At 60.8% G+C, this 20725-nt stretch overlaps 2 protein-coding genes across 3 annotated transcripts; one reads left to right on the forward strand and one right to left on the reverse strand.

Annotated features, from left to right (window-relative positions):
- Nucleotides 1-601: 601 nt before the first annotated feature.
- Nucleotides 602-9341, reverse strand: LOC131583736 (phosphatidylinositol 3,4,5-trisphosphate 5-phosphatase 2-like). 2 transcript variants are annotated; one of them, XM_058848147.1, is made up of 26 exons: nt 9100-9341; nt 8544-8946; nt 7456-7519; nt 6730-6862; nt 6534-6651; nt 6320-6457; nt 6101-6188; nt 5893-5979; nt 5657-5764; nt 5454-5568; nt 5175-5281; nt 4878-4980; nt 4284-4480; nt 3907-4024; nt 3702-3798; nt 3401-3539; nt 3223-3322; nt 2854-2942; nt 2690-2771; nt 2511-2600; nt 2312-2428; nt 2149-2237; nt 1905-1992; nt 1544-1699; nt 1354-1435; nt 602-1275 (listed from the first exon to the last, which is right to left on the reverse strand). In XM_058848147.1, exons 2-26 carry the CDS (start codon nt 8678-8680, stop codon nt 744-746), a joined length of 3174 nt encoding a protein of 1057 aa, XP_058704130.1. In that variant the 5' UTR covers nt 8681-8946; nt 9100-9341; the 3' UTR covers nt 602-743. The 2 variants fall into 2 exon arrangements, with proteins under 2 accessions (XP_058704130.1, XP_058704129.1); XM_058848146.1 differs by having other exon boundaries at nt 6534-6862.
- On the forward strand, nt 7461-20060 carry ARR3 (arrestin 3). Its single transcript, XM_058848154.1, has 18 exons — nt 7461-7494; nt 13974-14023; nt 14430-14460; nt 14766-14826; nt 15159-15203; nt 15494-15693; nt 15803-15862; nt 16105-16172; nt 16465-16600; nt 16678-16762; nt 16870-16942; nt 17419-17556; nt 17980-18063; nt 18325-18348; nt 18426-18478; nt 18876-18885; nt 19711-19713; nt 19961-20060. Exons 2-18 carry the CDS (start codon nt 14007-14009, stop codon nt 20058-20060), a joined length of 1188 nt encoding a protein of 395 aa, XP_058704137.1. The 5' UTR covers nt 7461-7494; nt 13974-14006.
- Nucleotides 20061-20725: the final 665 nt, after the last annotated feature.

Raw genomic sequence — 20725 nt, forward strand, 5'->3', positions numbered from 1 at the left:
CCCATGGCCACCACATCTCTCCACCCATGGGGACCATGATCACTCAACCACCAGGTCCATAGTCCCTCACCCCTGGCTTGTGTCCCCCTGCCCATGGGGACCGCGGCCCCTCACTCAGGGGATCACAGTCCCTCAGCCAAGAGGGTCACAGCCCCCACCCCTGGGGCCCGTGGCCCCCCTCCCGCCCCAGGGCAGCCCCCCCTGCCCGGTGGGTGCCGGGGTCCCGCAGTGCCCCCAGCCCTGCGGGGCAATCCTGAGGACAAAGGTGGCCACTGCCACCTTGAGGCCAGCCCGGGCATCGTGTTCCCAAAACCGGGGCCGCCTCGCGTGTCGCGCAGCCGGGACACTGCGGGATCGGGGTATTTTGGGGAACCCGCTCCCTGTGCTAGGCAGGGCAGAGCGAGGGGGTCAAGGGCTGAGACACCCGGCAGCTGCAAGGGCAGCCTCGAGGGCTGGAGTGCGCAGGGTTCCCATGGAACGGGGAGAGGTGGGGGACAACACTTTGGAGCATCCAGGACACCGGGAACCGGTGTTTTCCCCACCTGGCTCTTTTTCCCCTTGCCCTTTCGCAGAACCAGGTGAGCAAACGCACGCGGGGCTGACACTTTATTCTGGACGGTGACAGCAAAGGGAACCAGCGCAGCGGCCTCGGGAGCTGGGCTGAAGGGAAATCCCTCCGGGAACAGCGGCTGAGCAGGAGGGAGCAGCTGCCCAGGGCACGAGGGTGCACATCCTGGCTGTCGCTACATCCTGGCAGGCTGCGGCTCGGCGGGCGGAGGAGGCTGAGCCTCCAGGGCCGAAGCATCGAGCGCTCCCCGCTTCCCGAGTGGCCTCGGCGCTTCCCGGCAGGGCCGCGGTGGCGGCTCCAGGACGTGGTGGCTCTGGAACAGTCTGTCCCCCCTGCGCTGCGGTGACACCTGGTCCAGCTGAGTGGCCCCGTACAGCGAGCAGTCGCCCAGCCCCACCGTGTCCCTCGTCAGGACGGCCGACTTGGGTCTCTTGTGGTGGCCGGCTCTGGAGGGGCTGAGTGGGTGCCCACGGGAAGGGCTCGGTGGCCCACAGCGGGGCCGGCCACACCATGGCTCCTCCTCTGAGGGCAGCGGGACCCGCTCTCCAGCGGGGCTCCGGCATGGCTGGGCCCCGGCCGGGCGCTCTGCCTGCTTCTTGGGGGCTCCTCCGGGGGCCGGGGGACACGCGTTGGGCACTCCCTCCAAGATGAAGTAAGCGGGGTTGGTGTAGCCGGTGGCCGGCTCCGGGAGGCTGCGGGGACGGCTCCTGCCAAGCACAGAGAGGGAAAGGGCTCAGCATCCCCCCGCTCTGGGGCTCCGGAGCGGCTCAGCCCACCGGGGCTACCTGAGGCGCTGCGGGGGCAGCTTGGGGCACATCGGGGGCTCTGCCGCCGGCTCAGCATCCTCCTCCTCAAAGCTGATCCACTCTGCGAAGGCAGGGAGATCTGGCCTCACCCCACGGCCCAGGACCAGAGGGCAACGTGGCCCAGGATGTCCCCGAGGGCAGCGGGAGGGGCTGCGTGCGCCGCCGTTACCGTAGAGCCTCTCGCGGGTGCCGCACCGGCCCCGGGGCACCCGGACCCGCATCCGGCCGCGCACGGAGCCCGTCTCCTCGCCACGGTGGAACAGGAATGTCTCGAACTGCTGCGCCGTGGTGCCGATCGCTGACCTCAGGGCGAGGCAGCACTCGCCTGCGGGCACAACGTCAGCAGCCCCCGGGGCTCGGGGGACACGGGAGCCCCCCGTGAGCAGCAGCACCCGGAGCACGGTGGGTGCCAGGGTTCCTCCTGCCAAGCTCCAGCTACCAACCTCACAGCCAGCAGGCTGTAACCTGGGGGGCTGCGCCTGGCACCCCCATGCCGCCGTGGTGGCCCCGGTGTCACCAACCCCACGTACCGTAGGACTCGCAGCTCTCCACGCCCTTGATGCTGAGGAGCAGGTGCTGGTCCCCCAGGTACTCCAGGTCGGGCAGGATGGGGTTCAGCTGTGCACAGAGAGGGGGGGCTCGGGGGGGCTGCCACGGGGTAAGGGGCAAGGGGGGCTCTGTCCTGGGGGGTGGTGACAGCTCCAGCTCCTCCTGGGGCTCAGGGTACAGAGCCAGGGGCAGGGATGGGGATGAGGATGCTCCAGGGCTGCGCACCACAGGCAGATGTTTGGAGGACCAGAGCAGCTTGAGGAACCCAGGGATGTCACAGTTCTGGGAGGTGTTCTCCTCGCTCCGCTGCACCTCTGGGGGGGACAGAGGGGCACACAGCTCCAGACACGTTAGGTCACCCCCAGAGCCCCCCTCCAGCACCCCTCACCCTCCAGGCAGTAGGAGTGGAACTCGATGTAGCACTTGCTACAGCTGGTGGTTTTCAGGATCACCTCAATGCTCTCCCACTCGATGCAGGCCAGCGCCTCGGGGCTGGAGCCGGGAGCTGTAGGAAGGTTCTGGAAGGTCAGGGTGTGCCAGGGTTCACCCCAAACCAGACCCTAGGGGTGACAGACCTCAACCCTTACCCTCCTTGGGCACAAACTGCGATGTCACTCCCACCTCAAAGGTGGCAAAGACGGGTGAGTGGTCACTGGTCAAGATGTCATCAGTGCAGCCTGGGTGGCAGGAGGGACAGCTGTGGATGGTCCCCAAGCTCCAGGGTCCTGGCCACCCCTGGCTGCTCTGTCCTCGGGGTCTCACTCACCGTAGGAGTTACAGACCACATGGGTCTCCGGGTGTGACTTCCACAGGATGCGGTCACACCACGAGGGGACATTGATCCGCATCTAGAAATAGGGAAAGCAGCTGGTTCAGTGGCTGTCCCTGTCCCCAGAGTGTCCTGCTTGGAGGGAAGCCTCTGGAACTCACCCCCGTGGGCTTGGACTTCTGCCACACGTAGGTGTCCCGGGTGCCCCGCTCGTAGCGGTACGTGGGAGGGAAGGAGATGTCACCCTCACCTGGAATCAGGACACGCCAGTGGCACGTGGGACACGGTCCCTGCCTGTCCCCATGGGGTATCATGGTCCCCACGGGAGGCTCACACCGATGGCTGGCACAGCCATGCCTGGCCACAGCTGGCCCTGAGCATGCCAAGGCACCCCAGGCTCTGGGCACTTTGTGCAGGGCTGTGCCAGGAGAGGGGACCCCCAAGAGCAGGGGGTGACACAGGAGAGGGCCATGGGGACCCTGGCACCGCTGTGTCAACAAGAGGAGCAGTGCCCTTGTCCCCACACTCACTGAACTGCAGGAACACCTTGTTCTTCTCCCGCTCCAGGTTGAGCTGGTCAACAGCCAGGAGGGCTTGAAATTCCTTCTTGACTATGTGGGTGAGAATGTCCTGTGCCAGGGAAGGGACAATGACCCCTGGGGCTCCTCTCCCCCCGCTGTCCCCAGCCTGGCCCCTGCAGGCTCCCACCTGCACATCCATGTCCAGGCGGTAGTTGAGGTCCCCGAACCAGAAGAGGTGGGTGAAGCGCAGGGTGAGGTCGAAGCCCCCCAGCCGTTTGTCCCCCAGGGCCAGGGAGTGCAGGATGTCACTGTAGTTCTGGTTTCGCCTGCAGTGGGGACAGCAGCACCGGATGAGGGGGACACCTCACTCTCATTCTGTTCCTGACAGCTGGGGACAGGGGTAGCCCCATAGCCCCTCAGGGCTCCTCCAGCCCCCTGAGACACCCAACTGCCCCGTGGCAGCCCCATCCTCCCCATCCCTGCATCACCTGTGGGTCCTCTCGCTGCCAGAGGCCAGGTGGCAATTGACGAAGCCGAAGGAGGTCCCGTTGAAAAGGAAGGAGACGCCCACAGCTCCCTTGTTCCCTGCAGGGATGTGCCACCACTGAGCTCTGGAGGAACCCAGAGGTCCTGTCCTGGCCCTCAGGCTGTCCCCTCCCTCGGGGTCATCTCCCTGCCCCATCCCCTCCCTACCCAGTGTGTTGGCAATCCCGGTTTTCACGCTGGACGTGTGGACGTGGCTGATGCGCCGCTGGTGCTCCGGCTTCACCAGCACCACGATCTTGATGCTCCACAGGCACTGCAGGGCCACCTGTGGCGGGGCAGGGGGTGAGCCTGGGCCCCCATCCAGCCCCACGGCCATGGAGGATGGGGCTGGACTCGCAGCTAGGTGAGCAACCCATCCCTGACTCCTGGGGTCAGCACTCATGGAGTCTGTGGGGCACGCGATGTTCCCTGGGCTGATTTGGGGTGTGGGAAGGACCTGGGGGTTGGGGTAGGAGCCGTGGGGCGATGGCTGCTGGTACCCAGCCCCCCAGGCCTGTCGGGGACCTGGCTGTGCCCCCCGTTACCACTCTGTAGTCGATGGCCATGAGGCTCTTGAGGGAGGCGCAGAGGAACTCGACCCACTCGCGGTCGCCCAGGGAGTTCTCCTGGGTGCCGATGACGTAGATGTCGTGGGGGATGCAGGCCGTGGTCTCGTCCTGCGTGCGCCCCAAGCCCCTCGAGGTCAGCCAGGAGGCCAGGGAGCGGGGTGGAGGTGTGCTGCCTGCGGGCAGGGACACGGGTCACAGGGAGGGACGTGCCAGGTTCCCCAGCTCCTCTCCAGCACAGGCCCTGCTGTCTCCAGGAGCTGCCTGGGGTGGGAAGCAGTGTGCCAACCCCATGGATCAGCCATGTGAATCCCAGACTGCTGCTGGGATTTACAACCCAAAACTCTTGTGATATCCCTGTTCCTCTGTCTCCCCAACACCCTCCAAGGGAGTGGATCATGACTAGATGGATACAGCCCATGGCAGCCAGACTGGTCTCTTCTCCAGCCTCTTCCTCAAACTGACAACCAGCTCAGAGCTGAGGTTTCCTGAGACATCTCCCAAAACTCAGCCAGGCTCACAAAGAGCCACAAGAACCTCCCAGGACAAGGCCACCTTCTCCTGGCCCCTTACCCATGTTCCACGTCCCAACATACACCGAGATGATCTCAGGCTCATCCAGGTTGGAATGCTGGATCTTCATCAGCTGCAGCAGCTGGCAAAAAGCCTCTCTCTTCTGCAGGATGGTGAGGGTGTCTTAGAGAGATGTGGGGTACAGCATCCCAGGATCAGGTGGACATCACCCGCAGGTGTAGGAGCCAGCTTTCAGGGGTGGTCTCAGTCCTGAGACCACAGGTTTGCTGCTCCCCATATTCCCAAGGGCCCCGTATTCCCCCTGGACACGCCGTGGGCACGGCTGGTGCCGCTCACCCGCGCGCTGGGGAAGATGAAGTCCCTGCTCAGGCTCTTCTGGTTCTCACGGGCACACACCAGCCTCACCTTGCTCTGCACGCTCTGGTACTTGATCAGCTGCAGGACTGAATGATGGGGTCAATGATGGCCCCCCACCTCCCACCACAGGGCAGTGTGGGACAGGGGCTGGGGTGTGACAGGGCATGTGGCCCATCCCTGTGGCATCAGGCCGATGGCAGGGAACCCTCCAGCCCCAAAGAATCCCACAGGCAGCCAGCAGGAGCAGCAGCCCCTTACTTTTATCCTGCGGGATCACCTCCTCCGGGGAGCCGCTGCCCCGCTTGGTGATGGTCACTGTCCCCGACTCCACATCCACCGTCACGCCCGCACGCTGGGACTTCCCCACCTTCACCTGCACGCAGGGACGTGGCTCTGCAGTTGTCCCCACACCTGCCCTGCCCAGCAGTGACACCGGGGTCCCTCCGTGTCCCCAGCCTCACCTCGAAGTTCTGCACAGCCAAGGGCCTGGCAGCTGGCAGGGGGGCCACGGCCACGCTGGGCAGTGCCAGGTTGTGCCTTGTCACCGTCTCCTGCAGTGACTTCAGCACCTGTCAGAGAGACGGGCAGTGTGCTGGGAGCCCTGGCTGTGCTGCCCCCGGAGCTTGGTTTGTCAGAGGGGTTAATTCTGGGGAGGGGAAGCTGTGCCTCTCCCTGCACCATGACTGGGATCAGGCACCTTCTTCTCCAGCGAAGAGAGGAGGTGGTTGACAGTGGAGATCTTGTTGAGGAGCAGCTCCAGGTCTGAATCGCTGCTCAGGAAACCCTGAAGGGGAGGATGGATGATTTTGGAGCAGCACGGTGGCACTGGGCTGGCGGATTGCTCGCTGTGGGTCTGGGCTGCACCACAAGATGTGGAGGTCCCTGGGGACTGTGGAGGCACTCACCTGCTCCCTGGCCGGGCTGCGAGGGGACGCAGGGGGGTCGAACACCCTGGCAAGGGTCTCCAGACCGGCCAGCGTGAAGTCGATCTCACTGCAGGGGAAGAGAGAGCGGGCGAGGGGCGCTGTGGGCGTTTCCCGCGCCTTGACGGGACACTCAGCCACCGAAAGGGGACGGGGACAAGGTGGGTGGCCGCGGGCGGTGGCCCCGCTCCAGCCGCTGACCTGTGCAGCGCCCGGCAGGCAGTGGCGAGCGCGGTGCTGAGGTGCCGCAGCTGCGGGTGCCCGTGGCACAGAGCCTCCAGGTCCTGCACGTGCTGGGCCAGGTACTCGGCCATGAAGCCCATGAAGTCACTGGCCGGGCTGGGAGAGGGGTGGACATAAAGATCCCCCCCGGGTGTGGCCATCCCATCGCCCGGGGCGGGCAGGGGTGCGTTACCTGCTGCGGACCTGCTCCTGCAGCCTCTGCTGCAGCTGCTGCGGGATGTGGGTCCGGCTGGAGGGAGGAGCCCCGGGACACGGCACCGTGTGCCCCCAGCCTCGGGCATCCTCCCCGTCTGCGGGGAGAGGCAGCAGCTCAGCAGGACCCTCCCCGCTCCCAGCCCGGCACAGCCCCCGGCCCCTCCCCGGCTCACCCGAGTCCTCGGCCGGCCTCGGCCGGAGCACGGGATGCAGCAGCGGGGTCACCAGCCCGTTGTTGGGGTGCTGGTAGGCACCGATCAGCTCGGGGAGGGTGAGGAAACACTTGGTTTGGATGCCCTGGATGGTCTGGGGAGGCAGAGCAGTGGAAGCACCATCACATCCCCTCCTCTGCCAGGGCAGCCCCAGCCTGCTGCGTCCAGTGACTCTGGCCCTCAAAATGTGCCCGTGGTGAGTTGGAAGGGCCAGCTGGACACCGGACCCACGGGGTGAGGAGCGTGGAAGAGCATGGAGAGACATCAGCCTCCTTCAGCAGACAGGGATTCTCCCTGTGGACACCCAGGATGATCTTTTCAGGGGGCAGAAAGGGCAGTTGCAGAGAGCTGGGTACCAGGAGAAACCCTGAGGGGACATGGAAGCGAGGGCAGGACAGACCTCGTGGGGACCATGGGGCTGGCTCTGTGTGGCCAGGCTGTGACAGGGTACGTGGCAGGAGGGGACAGTGTCAGGATGCAGTTGTGCTGAGGAGGGGGGCCGAGCTGGAGGGGCTGCAGAGCGCCTACATCCTGCAGCTCATGCAGAAAACAAACCACAGGCTGATGCCACCTCACCGGGAGGGGGATGAGCACCCCGGGCCCTGCACAGCTGCATCCTGCCCACGCCCAGCCCCGAGGCACCGCCCAGGGCAGGGGGAGCACCCCCCTGCACCCCCCTGCACCCACCTGCACGGAGAGCAGCCCCTCATCATCGGGGAGGATGCGGTAGGTGTAGACGTGTCTCTGGAACCTGGAGAGAGCAGGTGAGGGGCCCCGTTCCGCTGCCCAGGGCACCGTGGCAGCGCTGGGGGCCCAGCCCTGAGACAAACACCCCACGTCCTCTGCAGAGAGAGGAACTGAGCGAGCATTTCTAGAAATAAATCATCACCCTCAGCTCGGGGTCTGTGGGAGGATGTGCAGTGTGCCCCTGCTTTCAAACAGCACGGGGCAGCCATGACTCCACCAGCTCTCACTGGGGTACCCACAGAGCCATGGATTTTGGCCAGATAGAACCTTTGCCATGCTGCCTGTGGGGCCACTGCACATCCCTGCCCGTGCCACCATCCTGTGCCTGGATTCTGGCTCGTGCTCCGCACCCCCAGTGCCCAAATTTGTGATTTGTCCCACACAAAGGGCCAGGCCAGTGAAGGAAAGGGGGTGCATCCTGCCAAACCTGCCCACACAGATGTGTGACGAGCAGGCAGGAAGGGTGCAGGCAGCAGGAAAGGTGCAGGCAGCAGGAAGGGTGCAGAGCAGGAAGGGTGCAGGCAGCAGGAAAGGTGCAGGCAGCAGGAAAGGTGCAGAGCAGGAAGGGTGCAGAGCAGGAAGGGTGCAGAGCAGGAAGGTGCAGAGCAGGAAAGGTGCAGGCAGCCGTGCTCTCTCTGGTTCCAGGTGTGGGCATGGCAAGAGGCCCCATGTTGGGGACTGTAGCCCCAAACCCCAGCATAGGAGCTGCTCACAGCCCAGCAGGCAGCCTAAAACAGCTCAGTGTGCCCTGGATTTGGGGTTATCCATTCAGCAGCCATGGTGCTGGGCAGAGCTGTGGGCCCAGCCTTTATCCTGTTCCCAAGGACACCCCTCCACTTCCCTGATCAGGGGATCACTCCAAATCCCGGCGCCAGGGAGCTGCCACCCCGCTCACCCTGCTCGCATCCCTGCAGAAGGCTCTTCCATGAGGTTTTGGCAGTGCCTGGAGCAGGGAGAGGCACAGAGAGGGGCAGGCAAGGGGCAGGAGACAGGAGCAGGGGAGAGGCAGAGGCAGGGCAGGGACTCACAGGAGGCACAGGGCAAACGCCCCCTTCACGGACTCGCTGTCCCGCACCAGGAAGGAGCCGTCCCGCCCAGCCTTGGCCAGCAGCTCCTCGGCCACCACCTGGCTGATGTCGCGGTGGTACCACCCTGCTGTCGCCATCCTGCCGAGCCGTGTCCCCGTCCCGGCGGCACATCCAGCTCAGCAGGGGCTGCTGGCGCTCACGGGGGCTGCTGGGGCGGGTGAAGGAGGGAGTGGCGTGGGGACACCGCGCCTCCGGTACCCGAGCGTGGTGCTGGCTGCAGGTCCCGGCGGGTGACAGGGAGCCACCGAGGTGATGCTGGCGGGGACGGGGGACCCTGCGGCCAGGCAGTGTGACAAAACCACCGTGGGACAGCTGCTGGAGGCTGGGGGACCGGATAATCAGCCTGCAGGGAGCACGGGGACAGATCAGCGAGAGCATCTCTCCTGTCGGGGGGTCACAGGAAAAGTGGCCCTGGGCCACCATCCTGCCGCGGTGCACGGCGAGGACAGGCCATGCTGGTGGCACTCAGGGGTCCGGCCTCACCCGACACACTCACCGTCCCTCACAGACTCCGTGCGGGGCTCCCGTGGCTCTTGTGGGCAGCGAGCTGAGCTTTTGGGGCTCAGGCGAGCGGCAGCGGAGCCGTGATGCTGCTGGGCTTGCCCCGCTGGGTCAGGCTGCCCATGGGGACGGCAGCTCGGGGTCACGCAGTGCCCACCGCGATGCCCTGGGTTCCCGACCCTCGGGCCGGCTCCCCCCGCCCGCTGCTGCTGCTGTGCTGCCACCGCGCTCGCTCCTCTTCCTCCTTCCGTGCGCCCCGCTCTCCCCAGCCCCGGCAGCGGCCTCCTCGCTCCTCCTCCAGCCCCGCCACCGGGGCTCGGCACGGCGGGGACAGCGGGGACAGCGGGGACAGCGGGGACACTCCCGCAGCGCGCTCCCCCCCATCTGCTCCCTCCGCATCCCCCTCGGCAATGCGGGATGGGCAGAACCCTGCGAGAAGGCGCTGCCAGTGGTGCAGGATGGCAGAAAGCCCCTGAAATATGTTTGGGTAGAACTGCCCGCCCCTGGGGACCTGCTGCCCGCGCTGGGGCCGAGCTCTGCCCTTGGCACAGAGAGACGGAGCCACGGCGGGCACAGTGACACTCGTGTCACCACAGCTGTGTGCGCCCTGCCTGCCGGCGGGAGGGAATTTGGGTTCTGGGACTCCCGGGAAGGGGTCGGGAAGGAGGGAGACTTCTCTCAGCAGGGCAGGGTTCGGACAGAACCGCAGCTCCAGAGGTTTTTTTGCTCCTCGTGGCCGGAAGGCAGCGAGCCCACACAGCTCGAGCTGCCAGGGTGATTAGCAGCAATTAATTACAGATGAGCAGCAGCCACCGTCTGCTGTCCAAGTGTCTGGCAGCTTCAGGGCTTCTCAGGGGATAGATGGAGAAGCAGATTCCTGTTGGAGGAGGATGAGGATGGAGCCCTGTCCCGGGCCACGCTCCTGGCATGTTCCCCACCTTTGGCACCAGTGCACATCCCTGCAGCCCTGGGCCAACGCTGAGGGGCTGCTCCCCCCACCTCGTGCCCCGGCCCTCCAGCAGAGATGTGCCAAAACCCCGTGCGAGGCTTCCTCCTGGAGAGCCGCGGGAGGAACCCGTGGCCGGGCCGGTGAGAGGCTGGGCCACCCAGCTGATTTTGGGGTGGTGTTCTGGTCACACAGCAGCGGGTGCAGCTCTGCCCAGCCCCTGCCGTGGGGACACAGGGGTGGCAGGTTTGTGTGGGGCTGGAGACCCCCATCCTGCTGGAGCCCCGGGCCCACCAGTGCTGCTCCCTCCCGTTACTTAACAGCACGGCAGTAATTCCTGGCAGGCGTGGAGGTGCCTGTCTCCCGATTAATGCCATCCATGCCGCTTAATCCGGATCAGGGGAGGAAGACCTGGAGCTCTGAGGGGCTTTGGGAAATCAGCAGTGCCTGCTCTGTTTACGTAAGGTGGCTGTGGTGTGCAGTGCCAGAGGCGGAGCTGGGACCGTGCCAGCACCTGGGAGCTCTGCTGGCACCTGGGCACAGGTGAGGTTGGGAAGGCAACGTGGGCTCACAGGGGCCAGACTGCTGGGGGCTCTGGCTGCAGCAAGGCTCTCCCCAGAGCCCGTGGGTGCAGGAAGCACCATGGCCCTGTCCTGGGAAGGCAGGATGCTCCAGGGCACTGTCCACTGACACAGAGGGATGAAGCCGGGCCCCAACATGCTCCACCGGCCTCACATCCACCAGTGTCCTGCCCCTCTGGAAGTGGCTGTTTGAGCAGTGCTTCAGTATGCATGTACCTGGAGGGATGGTGGGATGAGGGGAACCTCTGGCCCTTCATTACAGATGTAAAAAGGAAGAAAGCCTCTTTCATTTCCCTATTATTTTGAACTCTGCTTCCTTTCCCGGTGCTTGGCTTGGACAAGCACTGGAGCACAGTGTGAGTGTGGGAAGGGATGTGGGCTCTGTCCATCTCCCCACTGTTTAGGGAGGGGAATTATCTGCCCCCCAACTTGAACAAGGCTGAATCCACCCAGCTGGGATTAGGCTGAGCTGAAGGGACCCACGATGAGCCCTGCTCTCCATCTCACCACACTGTGCAGACCCTGCAGAGCCAGTGAGTGGCCCCAGGCACAGGGCACTCATTAAGACTGTAAGAAGAGCCACAAACAAAGCCCAGGATTAGGTGCCCCGGGCACAATGCTGGGGGGCCTGGCCAGGCTGAGGGTGTCCAAGTGTCCAACTCCCTCCTCCTCCTCCTTTTCCTCCTCCTCCTCCTCTTTCACCTGCCAGTGTGAAGGTCACAGTTCACGTGTCCCCCTGACTGTGGCAGAAATAGCGCCCGTTAATCTGGAACCTAAGCTGCTCTCCTGTGTGCAATTAAAGAGATCACAAGTCCTGGCCCCAGGGAACGTGTGCTGGCAGCTAAAGCCCTGGCAGTGGGGCTGCTGGGCATGGCTGGGCATGGCATGGCAGCTCCCAGTGGCCATGGGGGAACAAGTGAGCTGTGTTTGGGAGGAGTTGGTACCCAGGTGATAAATGTTGTTGAGCTGATGCAGGGTCCTGGGAGGAGGCACAGCTCCTCCAGGGGTATCCTGATCCCAGTGCTCAGCTCTGGATGTTGAGCCAGAACCAAGTGCAGCCACAAAGGAAGGTCTTGGGTGATGGTGGGGGTGAGGAGGATGAGTGGGGCCTTGCTGGAGCAGTTTGTAGCTGCCCTGGGCTGTCCTTGTGCCCCATCCCTAGAGCCAGCCCCACAGCCATTCTCACAGAAGGGTTTCCCACACAACAGCTGTGGCTGGGACAATGTTGCAGTGGGAATTCTGCTTGCCTGGCAGCCATAAGGTAGAGCCACTTTGGGCTTTCCACAGTCTTCTCTTTGCTGCAGCAAACCTGGAGGTAATGATGCACTAATTGGGTCAGGCAAGGCCAGCCTGGGAGTTATGAAATGATGCTGGGCTGAGCAGGCTGTGCTGGGGACAATGGCAGCTCTGTGTCCCACCCCCTAGGGAAGGCTGCTCCTTCCCTCATGGTTCAGGGAGGGTGAATCCTGCCCTCACCTCATCATCTTGCACAGCAGCATCCCCACAAGGAAAGTGTCCTGTGTGCCCTGGGCCATGGCAGGTCACCTCTAGGTGACCAACCACACGGGCATGTTGGCCATGCAGGAAGCTGCTTGTGCCTCCATCCTTCTGTTATCCAGCCAGGAAGGTGAGGGAGAGCTCCAGGCTGGTCCCTCCTTCTCTGCCATCTCCATCCAACCCCAGGCCCAGCCCATCTCCCCTTGCCATGGGAGCAGGAGCTCCCTGTGGGAATCCACACCCCTTCCCACCAGGAGCAGAGCTTCCACCTCAATTACCATCACCTTGCTCCTAAGCCCACTTTGCCAATCCCTCTAAGCTGCTTTCCCAGGGCTCCAGCAAGAGATTTATTTATAGCCCACTCTTACTCATGAAGCGTCTCCCCAATTAATCAACTAATAGGATTCTTCCCGCAAGTCCCTCTCCCTGGAGCACTCCCACAGACACACACCCCCTGCAGCCCCGCCGAGGCTGAGTGGGCGAGATCAGATGCCAGGGGAGGGACAGCCGGGGGGGATATAAGAAGCTGCAGGACTGGGAGCAGCCCGTAGTGACAGGGTGGCACTGGGACGTGCTGGGAGAGGAAGAGGAGAACGTCTGTCTGTCCATCCACCTGCCAGGTGAGCGCTGCCAGGGCCCTGCCAGGGCTGCAGGGTTCTGAGGGTCTGGAAAACAGAGCAGGGACACTGGTGTTGGGTTGTGGCTGGAAGAAGGGTGGTTTGCAGATGAAAAATGGGGAAAATGTGGACACGAAGGATTCCAGTGGTGGAGGGGTCGGGTAGTGGTGTGGGACAGATGGGCCAAGCCAGGGAGGGTCTGAGTCTCCTCTTTGGGGCTTGGGAGATGCAGAGCAGGAGTTCAGCTCTTCTCCCCTCCACCTTTCATTGTCTCATCCCCAATTCCTGCTATCTGGAGGAGCCAAACTCTCCTCCCACTCCCTTTGCACCTTCTCACCCTGAGAGGATTCCCAAATTTCACATCTCACAGCACCCAAGGGCCTCAAAGATCCTGATCTTGGCACTCATCTTCCTGTGGGGAAGAGAATCATCCCCTCACCCCCATGGCCATTTCCTCTCTCTCACCAGCATCCCTGAGGTTGTGTTCAAAGGCAACTGTCCACGTGCCCCTGGGGCTTAAAATCCTGCCTGGGCTTAAGCTGTGCTCATGTCAGAGCTGTCTATCCCTAAGAGGCTGAGCTCATCCCATTTAATATCCCGGAGAATCAGCTGGTGATCAGTGGGATCTTTACAGGTTCCTTCTGGACACAGGCTCGAGCCAGTAGAGCTTGGGCAGGGCTGGGCAGCTCCAGCCCCACTCCCAGAATAAAGGGATGAGGAGGGAGGGACCCTGTGCCCTGAGACCCCTCTTTCCATGGGGCAGTTGAGTTTCCCCTGACCTTTCTCCCTGTGTTTTCCTCATCAGCCTGTGAGTGACAAGACAAAACAAGCCCATTTCTACCACTGAGTTGCGACAGCTAATTTCCAGCAGACAGGAAAAACTATTAAAATTGAGACTCTGTAAGGCCTTTTGTTCATTTTCTTGCCTTTCCTGGCCTTGAACCTGTTCCATTGGGAATCACCCCATGCTTACTCTTTTCTGGAGCATTTTCATTCTCCCCTTTGCTCTCTCCCACTTCATCACCTTTTTGGCTGGGAACAAGGAGCTGGCTCAGCTCCCATGTGCTGCCCCAAAACCAAACCTGGAGCTCCTGAGCTCTGCAAAAGTGGCAGTGCCATATCCTGAGGGCTCTGCAGTTTGTTGGGATGTGCAGGATGTTGGATGGTGGCCATGGCTGGGGTTGTCTCTTTCCCAGCACCTCATCCGGTTCCCTGTTTCACCCCACAGATTTCCACCTGGAGATTCCTGCACTGACTTAAAATGGCAGAGGGATCAAAGTAAGTGTCTTTATTGATTTATTTAAATGGAATTGAGATGGAGCAGGGCACTGCAGGGCAGGAGCAGAGTGGGAAAGTGAGACCCCAGCTCGACTCAGCTGCTGCTCCCAGGAGCTGGAATGTGAACTCCCATGGAGCTGTCATGGAGCTCTGTGCTGGTCTTTCTCATTTGCCCTTAAGACACAAAATCCACTCATTCCTCCATGGTCACCCTGAGCTCAGGAGCACATCTGGGGTAGCCACACAGGGTGGGTTTGGTGCTGAATTTGCAGGACATGGAATTCCCTGGGGGCAGGACACCCTGGTGTAGCTCTTGGTGATGCACTGCATTTGTAGGGCAGTCCATCATCTCCCATCCAGCCCTGTCCAAGGTGTTCCTGAGCATCTATCTCTGTTTTCTCCACAGGGTTTTCAAGAAGACCAGCCCCAACAGCAAGGTGAGTCTCTGTGCCCTGTCTCCTGGTGTGGCCAGCCCAAGGTTTGGGCTGTGCTGGGATCCCTCCAGGCTGGGTCTGTCTTCCCTTTGAAATCTGATTGATTCCTGAATCTGCCATCATGCCACTGCAGGACTGGCTTTTCAAAACACAAATTAAAAAATACCTTGATATGACCCCTTAAGGGTGATTCTGGTCCAGCCTGGTGACAAACCCCATGACACAACTCAGGGCTTCTAAATTTGGGCCAATTCAATGGCAAACATTAACTTGCTTCTTTCCTCCCTTTCCCCGTGTGCTGTTTCCAGCTTTCCCTCTACCTGGGGAAGAGAGACTATGTGGATAATGTGGATTCAGTGGAATCTGTAGGTGAGTGGGGCTGTGCCCAGCACTGAGGGGGAAGCACAGGCAGGAGAAGCTGAGGATTCCAGTCCCAGTGTTGTGGGCTGCTGGCAGAGCAGGAGGAGCAGCTCTGGAGGAGCAAATGTCTTGTTTTCCTGCAAATGTCCTTAGGAAAAATAGTGGGGAAAGGGGAAAAGTCCCTTTGCAAAACAATCCAGCCACACTGCTGGAGGAAGCATCACATCTCCTTGGCAGCAGCTCCTCTCAGTTAGTGGATTATTTGGGTTTAAAAAGCTGTGTTTTAGCAAACATCTTCCCAGGCAGCTGAGCTCACCGGTCCTTCTTTTGCTTGTTTGCAGATGGTGTCTGCCTGATCGACCCTGAGTACCTAAAGGACAGGAAAGGTATTGATACAGAAATGCAGCATGAGGGGAGGGGATGGAACCAGCTCAAAGCTCAGCAGCAACCCGGGACTGTGCTCAGGTTAAAGCTGCCCCTTGTCACCTACAGCTCACTGTCTGTTGGGGCCACAGCAGCAAAGGACGTGAGGGATCCTGTTCATATTTAGTGTTGAGGTCCTGAGAAGTCTCATTTCTGCTGAAGAGTTTTTGAAATAATTTTTTGTGCCTCTTTGTTCACCTTGTGCCTCCCTTCCCTCCCACCCTTCCCGTTGTCCCCCTCCTGCCTGGCTCAGTGTATGTGACGCTGACCTGCGCCTTCCGCTACGGCCGCGATGACCTCGACGTGATCGGCCTGACCTTCAGGAAGGACATCTACGTGCTGACCACCCAGCTGTACCCTCCTGTGCCAGACCAGGCCCCCAAAACCCTCACTCCTCTGCAGGAGAAGCTGATGAAGAAGCTCGGGGAGAACGCCTACCCCTTCACCTTCGAGGTAGGGTGTGCTCAGCCCCTCCCGGCCACGCAGCTCCATGGTGTCACCAGGGCTCTGCTCTGAACATGCCCTTTATTCCTTTTTTTTTCTCTTTCCCTGCTCTTCCCAGATTGCCACCAACCTGCCCTGCTCCATCACCCTCCAGCCAGGGCCAGATGATGTGGGAAAGGTGAGCTGCTCTCCCCAACCTGTGTCCTCTGGACTGTCCTCCATGGTAGGGGGTTGAGTTGTGGGGTGCTAAAAATGAGAATTGATTCTCATGGCCCATGGGGTGAGGGGTGGGGAGGGAGGATGGCTGGAGTCAGCATCAGGATCTCTGGGAATGCAATGGGGGAAAGAAGGAAGAAAAGGAACCTAAAGGTCAGGCAGCTCTGAGCCCCTCATGCTCAATGATCATTTATCTTCCTCCAGGCCTGTGGTGTGGACTTTGAGGTCAAAGGATTTTGTGCTGAAAATCTGGAGGAGAAAATTCACAAGAGGTATTTTCAGGGGATCCCTTTCCCCTCCTTTTTGGCCCTAAAACTAAACCACAGGATCTTTTTGGGGTGATCAGCTTAGGGGTCAGGCTGAGGACCTTCTGTCAGCCTGTGCTTGGATGGGGAATTCTGCCCAAAATTGGGGAAGTGGTCCCTGTGTCACATCCTAAGAGCCAGCTGAAACGTTCACCCTTTGGCTGGAGACACTGTGGTGTCCCCAAAGAATCCCTGTGACCCCTTGAAGGCTGTGTTGATGCTGTGGGGGACACTGGGGGTGTCACCTCTGTCCCCACAGGAACTCCGTGCGCCTCATCATCCGCAAGGTCCAGTTCGCCCCGGCGCAGACGGGGCCAGCCCCAAAAGCCGAGACCACCCGGCAGTTCATGATGTCAGACAAACCTCTGCACCTCGAAGCTTCCCTGGACAAGGAGGTCAGTAGGGACACTGTGCCCTCCAGGGACAGGGACCAGGACTTCTGGTCACATCACCGAGCCTTTTCCCATTGCAGATCTACTACCACGGAGACCCCATCAATGTGACCGTCAACATCAACAACACCACCAACAAGGTTGTGAAAAAAATTAAGATCTCAGGTGAGAGAGGGGCAGAAGGGACATGTCCCAGCAGCCATCATTGCCAGAGATGGGGACCGTGAGCCTCTGCCATGTCACCAACACGGCTCCCCCTTGTCTGTCCCCAGTGGATCAGATCACAGACGTGGTCCTGTATTCCCTGGATAAATACACGAAGACTGTGTGCAGCGAGGAGATCAAGTAAGGGACAAGGGCCTGGAGGGGATGTGGCATTTCTGAGAGGGAGAAAGAGAAATGAGGAAGAGGAGGAGGATGAGAGAGTGATGGGGAGAGAGGATGTGACAGTTTTACACCAGGCAGCAAAAATCAGGTGCACAGGACAGGGAAGGCTGTGGACAAGTCCCACCAGCACAAGCCAGAGGTGGCTGGGAAGGTCCCTGGGGAAGGTGCACAGCTGCTGCCAGGCTTCTTCATCTCCTCACTTTGCATTTTTGAGGCCAGACACAGCCTCTGCCCCCCTGAGAATGAGCAGAGAGGGAGCAAAGGCGGGAGGGAGAAAAAAAGAAGTGGTTATAGAGGGGAAAGAGAGAGGGAACGAAAGGAGGAAATGGCCCAGCAGCTGCATGGGGAGGGCCATGGTACTGCACAGGTACCTGCAGTGATGCTGAGCACCCCCAGGCTGGGGTTGGCTCTGACCTGTTCTCCCCCCCTTCCAGTGAAACTGTGGCTGCCAATTCCACCTTCACCAAAACATACTCAGTGACCCCTCTGCTCTCATCAAACCGCCAGAAGCGAGGCCTCGCTCTCGATGGCAAACTCAAGCATGAGGACACCAACCTGGCCTCCACTACAATGTAAGAGCTCCCCCTGCTCCCCACCACACCTTCCTCCACTTCTCCCTGCTCAGGATGCTCTGGGCTCCCACCAAGGACCCCTGAGTCCACCTTGTCCTGCTGGAAAATGTAGGGATTTTGTGACATTGTCACAGACCCACATCTCCATCCCACAGGAGAGATGTAGTTTCCCTGTTCCAATGTTGTTCAAAGCTCCTGGATCCCTCTGCAGGGCTGGGCCTTGTCTTGGAAGAGGCCTCCAGAAGCTCCTGTGTGGCTTCACCCAAGTGCCCTTCCCTCCCTTCTGCTTTCCTCTCCTGCTAAACCCCAGTGCATCGCACATGTTGCTGGACACAAATAAACCCTGGGAACTGCCATGGAGGGAGTGGACGGGGTCTGCAGGCAGCACTGCCCTCTCACTGTCCCCCTCTGCCTTTTTCCTAGCCTGAGACCTGGCATGGACAAGGAGGTGCTGGGCATCCTGGTGTCCTACAAAGTGAAGGTCAACCTGGTGGTGTCCCGAGGAGGGTGAGGCTCTGTGGGCATGGGAACCGGGGATCATCAGCTCAGGCTGTGCTGGGGGATTTTGTACCCCGGGGAAATGAGAGGGCACTCTCACCATGGGCCCCCTCTTCCCTGCCCTGCTCCCCTGGGGTCACTGGGCTGCTCTCTGACCCCCACCCCACCATCCCTATCATCAACCAACTTCCACCTCAGTATAAAGCACAGTCTAATACCTCCCCTTCTCTGCCTTGGCTCACTTCTGTCCCTTCTCTCCTGCTGCCACAGCATCCTGGGGGATCTCACTGCCAGGTAAGGGGAGCTGCCTGTGGGGCTGAGCGTGGGGCTGTGCTGGGCAGGATCCTTGACAGAGCTGCTTTTCCTTCCAGTGATGTTGGGGTGGAGATGCCCGTCATCCTCATGCACCCGAAGCCTGATGACTGTGAGTTGCGTGTGGGATGCTGCCAAAAATCAGTGGGGAAGAGGCACTTCTGGTTCAGGGGGGAGCTGGTGAAAACAACTCTGCTGCAGCTGCCCCACTGCCCAGGGGCCTGCTCTGCCCTCTGTGGGATGGGCACAGCTGTCCAGCTGTCCTGGACTGGGGTGGGAGGAGTTCTTGGGATGGGATGGGCACAGCTGTCCAGCTGTGCTGCACCTCCACTGTGTCCTGGAGCAGGGTGGGGAATGTCCTCCCCATAGCACCCTTCCCACTGTCCCTCTTTCCAGAAAAATGCCCCCAAGCATTGAGGAGAGCTGTCAGTGAAATGTCCTTTCTGTATTAACCTGCACATCTTTTCTCTCCCTATCCCTTTCTCCCTGTGCTTAACACTGGAATACAGCTAAGCCAAGGTAAAGAGATGTTCCCTCTAACACACAAACCACACAGATCCATCACAGATGGATGTGACATCCCGCCTCGAGGTCACATCCTTGGATTAAACCACCCAGGTGTCAAAGTCCTGAGCCTGTGTCACAGCAGCCACTCCCAGAGGTAGCAGGAGAGATCAGATCCTGGGACTGGGATGTGTTCTGCAAACTTCCAGGGCTTATTTGACAGCTCCCCTTGCTGCAGCCACAGCAGCTGCAAGCCCAGACCTCACCCTGTCCCTAAGAAGCATCTGGCAGTGTCATCCAGCCACAAGTGCCATCACTGGACAAAATGTCTCCATGGTCTTGGTCCCTGCACAGAGATTCCCTGGGCTGCTGGAAGTCACATCCCTGTGCCCCTGCACATTCCCCAGCACCAGAGGCCTCTTCTCCTCCCAGATCAACTTATCCCAGCTGAAGCCACAGCTGGGGCTGCTTCCCTCTGGGAAGCTGCAGTGCCAAATCCATTCCTGACAGCCATGGCCCTGCCAAAGGTTTTGTATCTGGTTACACCCTGCAACATGATGTGGGGACTGGGATTTGGGGCATGGAAAACCAGGCTGTAGCTCCAGGCTTTCACACTTATCCCTCTCACACCATCCCTTTCCCAGCTCAGTGAGAACATTTTAAATTCCAAAGAGCAAATCTCTAGGTCTGTACCCACCATGGCTCCATGTAGGTTTTGCCAAATCATTTCACATTCCCAAGCTTTTGGAATCTCTTTTGCTGACTCTTTTTTACTGTTTTCTCCCCTACTTTTCACTTTGTGCTCTCCCTCGCTGTCACTCACTGCCCGCCTTTCTCAAGGAGGTAACCCAGCTCTTTGTTTTCCTTTCCTTGTTTTCCCTTGGAAATGCAAAATACTGTGTGAAAAACCACCCGAAGCTGCAGGCCCAGGTCCTTGGGTGGTGGTGGGGCCTGGGTTTGTGTGCAGTGTTCTGAGTGGGGTGACAGGGGCGGGGTGACCACTGCTCTGTCCCCATTAGGAGCAGGGTTTGGGCTCAGCAGGGATTTCCCCTCCTCCTGTGGCCTCACTGTGCTCTGCTCTCCCTTCCAGCGAGGAGGACATTGTCATCGAGGAATTTGCTCGCCAGAAGCTCAAGGGAGAAAAGGATGATGAAGATGAGAAGGAGGAACCTGAGAAAGAGGAGAGCTAAGCTGCCGGCCCCCCATGCCCCAGTTTGGGATGCAGCCACCTGTAGTGCCCCCACTGTCCCACACCTCCCACACCTGGCACAGCCTCTCAGCCCCTCACGCTCCCCATAGGTCCCCCCTCCTCCCCAGGCTCCTGGCACCCACTCCAAGCCCTGCTAGTGGTGGTGAGAGCTGTTGCAGCTCCTCCTGGGACTGACACGCTGGAAAGCCCCACGGTGCTCCCTGTTCCCATGGGTGCCAGGACAAGGACAGGACAGGTGTGACGGCCCTAGCCGAGTGCATCACCAGCGTGGCTGTCACCTGCCCGTGCTGTGCACAGCTCTGTGACATTGATACCAATAAACCCACCCGGTGGCCCGGTGCAGGCTCCGTGTTGTGCTGGGGAGGGGAGCAGACGGTGCCTTTGTGCAGGAGGGCACGAGGTGATGCAGGACCTGGTGCAGCCAGTCCCGGCCGGGCCCAGCCAAGGTACGGCTGGATGCATCCTGCTACAGCTGGGTCCAATCCCAGTACACCCACCCCTGGTACAGCCAGACCCATTCTGCTACCACCACCCCCGCTCCAGAGGGCTCCAGCCAAGCTACAGCCGGGCGCGTCCCGCTACAGCCCGGGCACACCCCGCTACAAGCCGCAGCATCCTCGCCCCGGAGGCCGCCCTGTCGCCACG

The sequence above is a fragment of the Poecile atricapillus genome, chromosome 12 (assembly GCF_030490865.1).
Source record: "Poecile atricapillus isolate bPoeAtr1 chromosome 12, bPoeAtr1.hap1, whole genome shotgun sequence".
Classification (NCBI taxonomy): Eukaryota; Metazoa; Chordata; class Aves; order Passeriformes; family Paridae; genus Poecile; species Poecile atricapillus.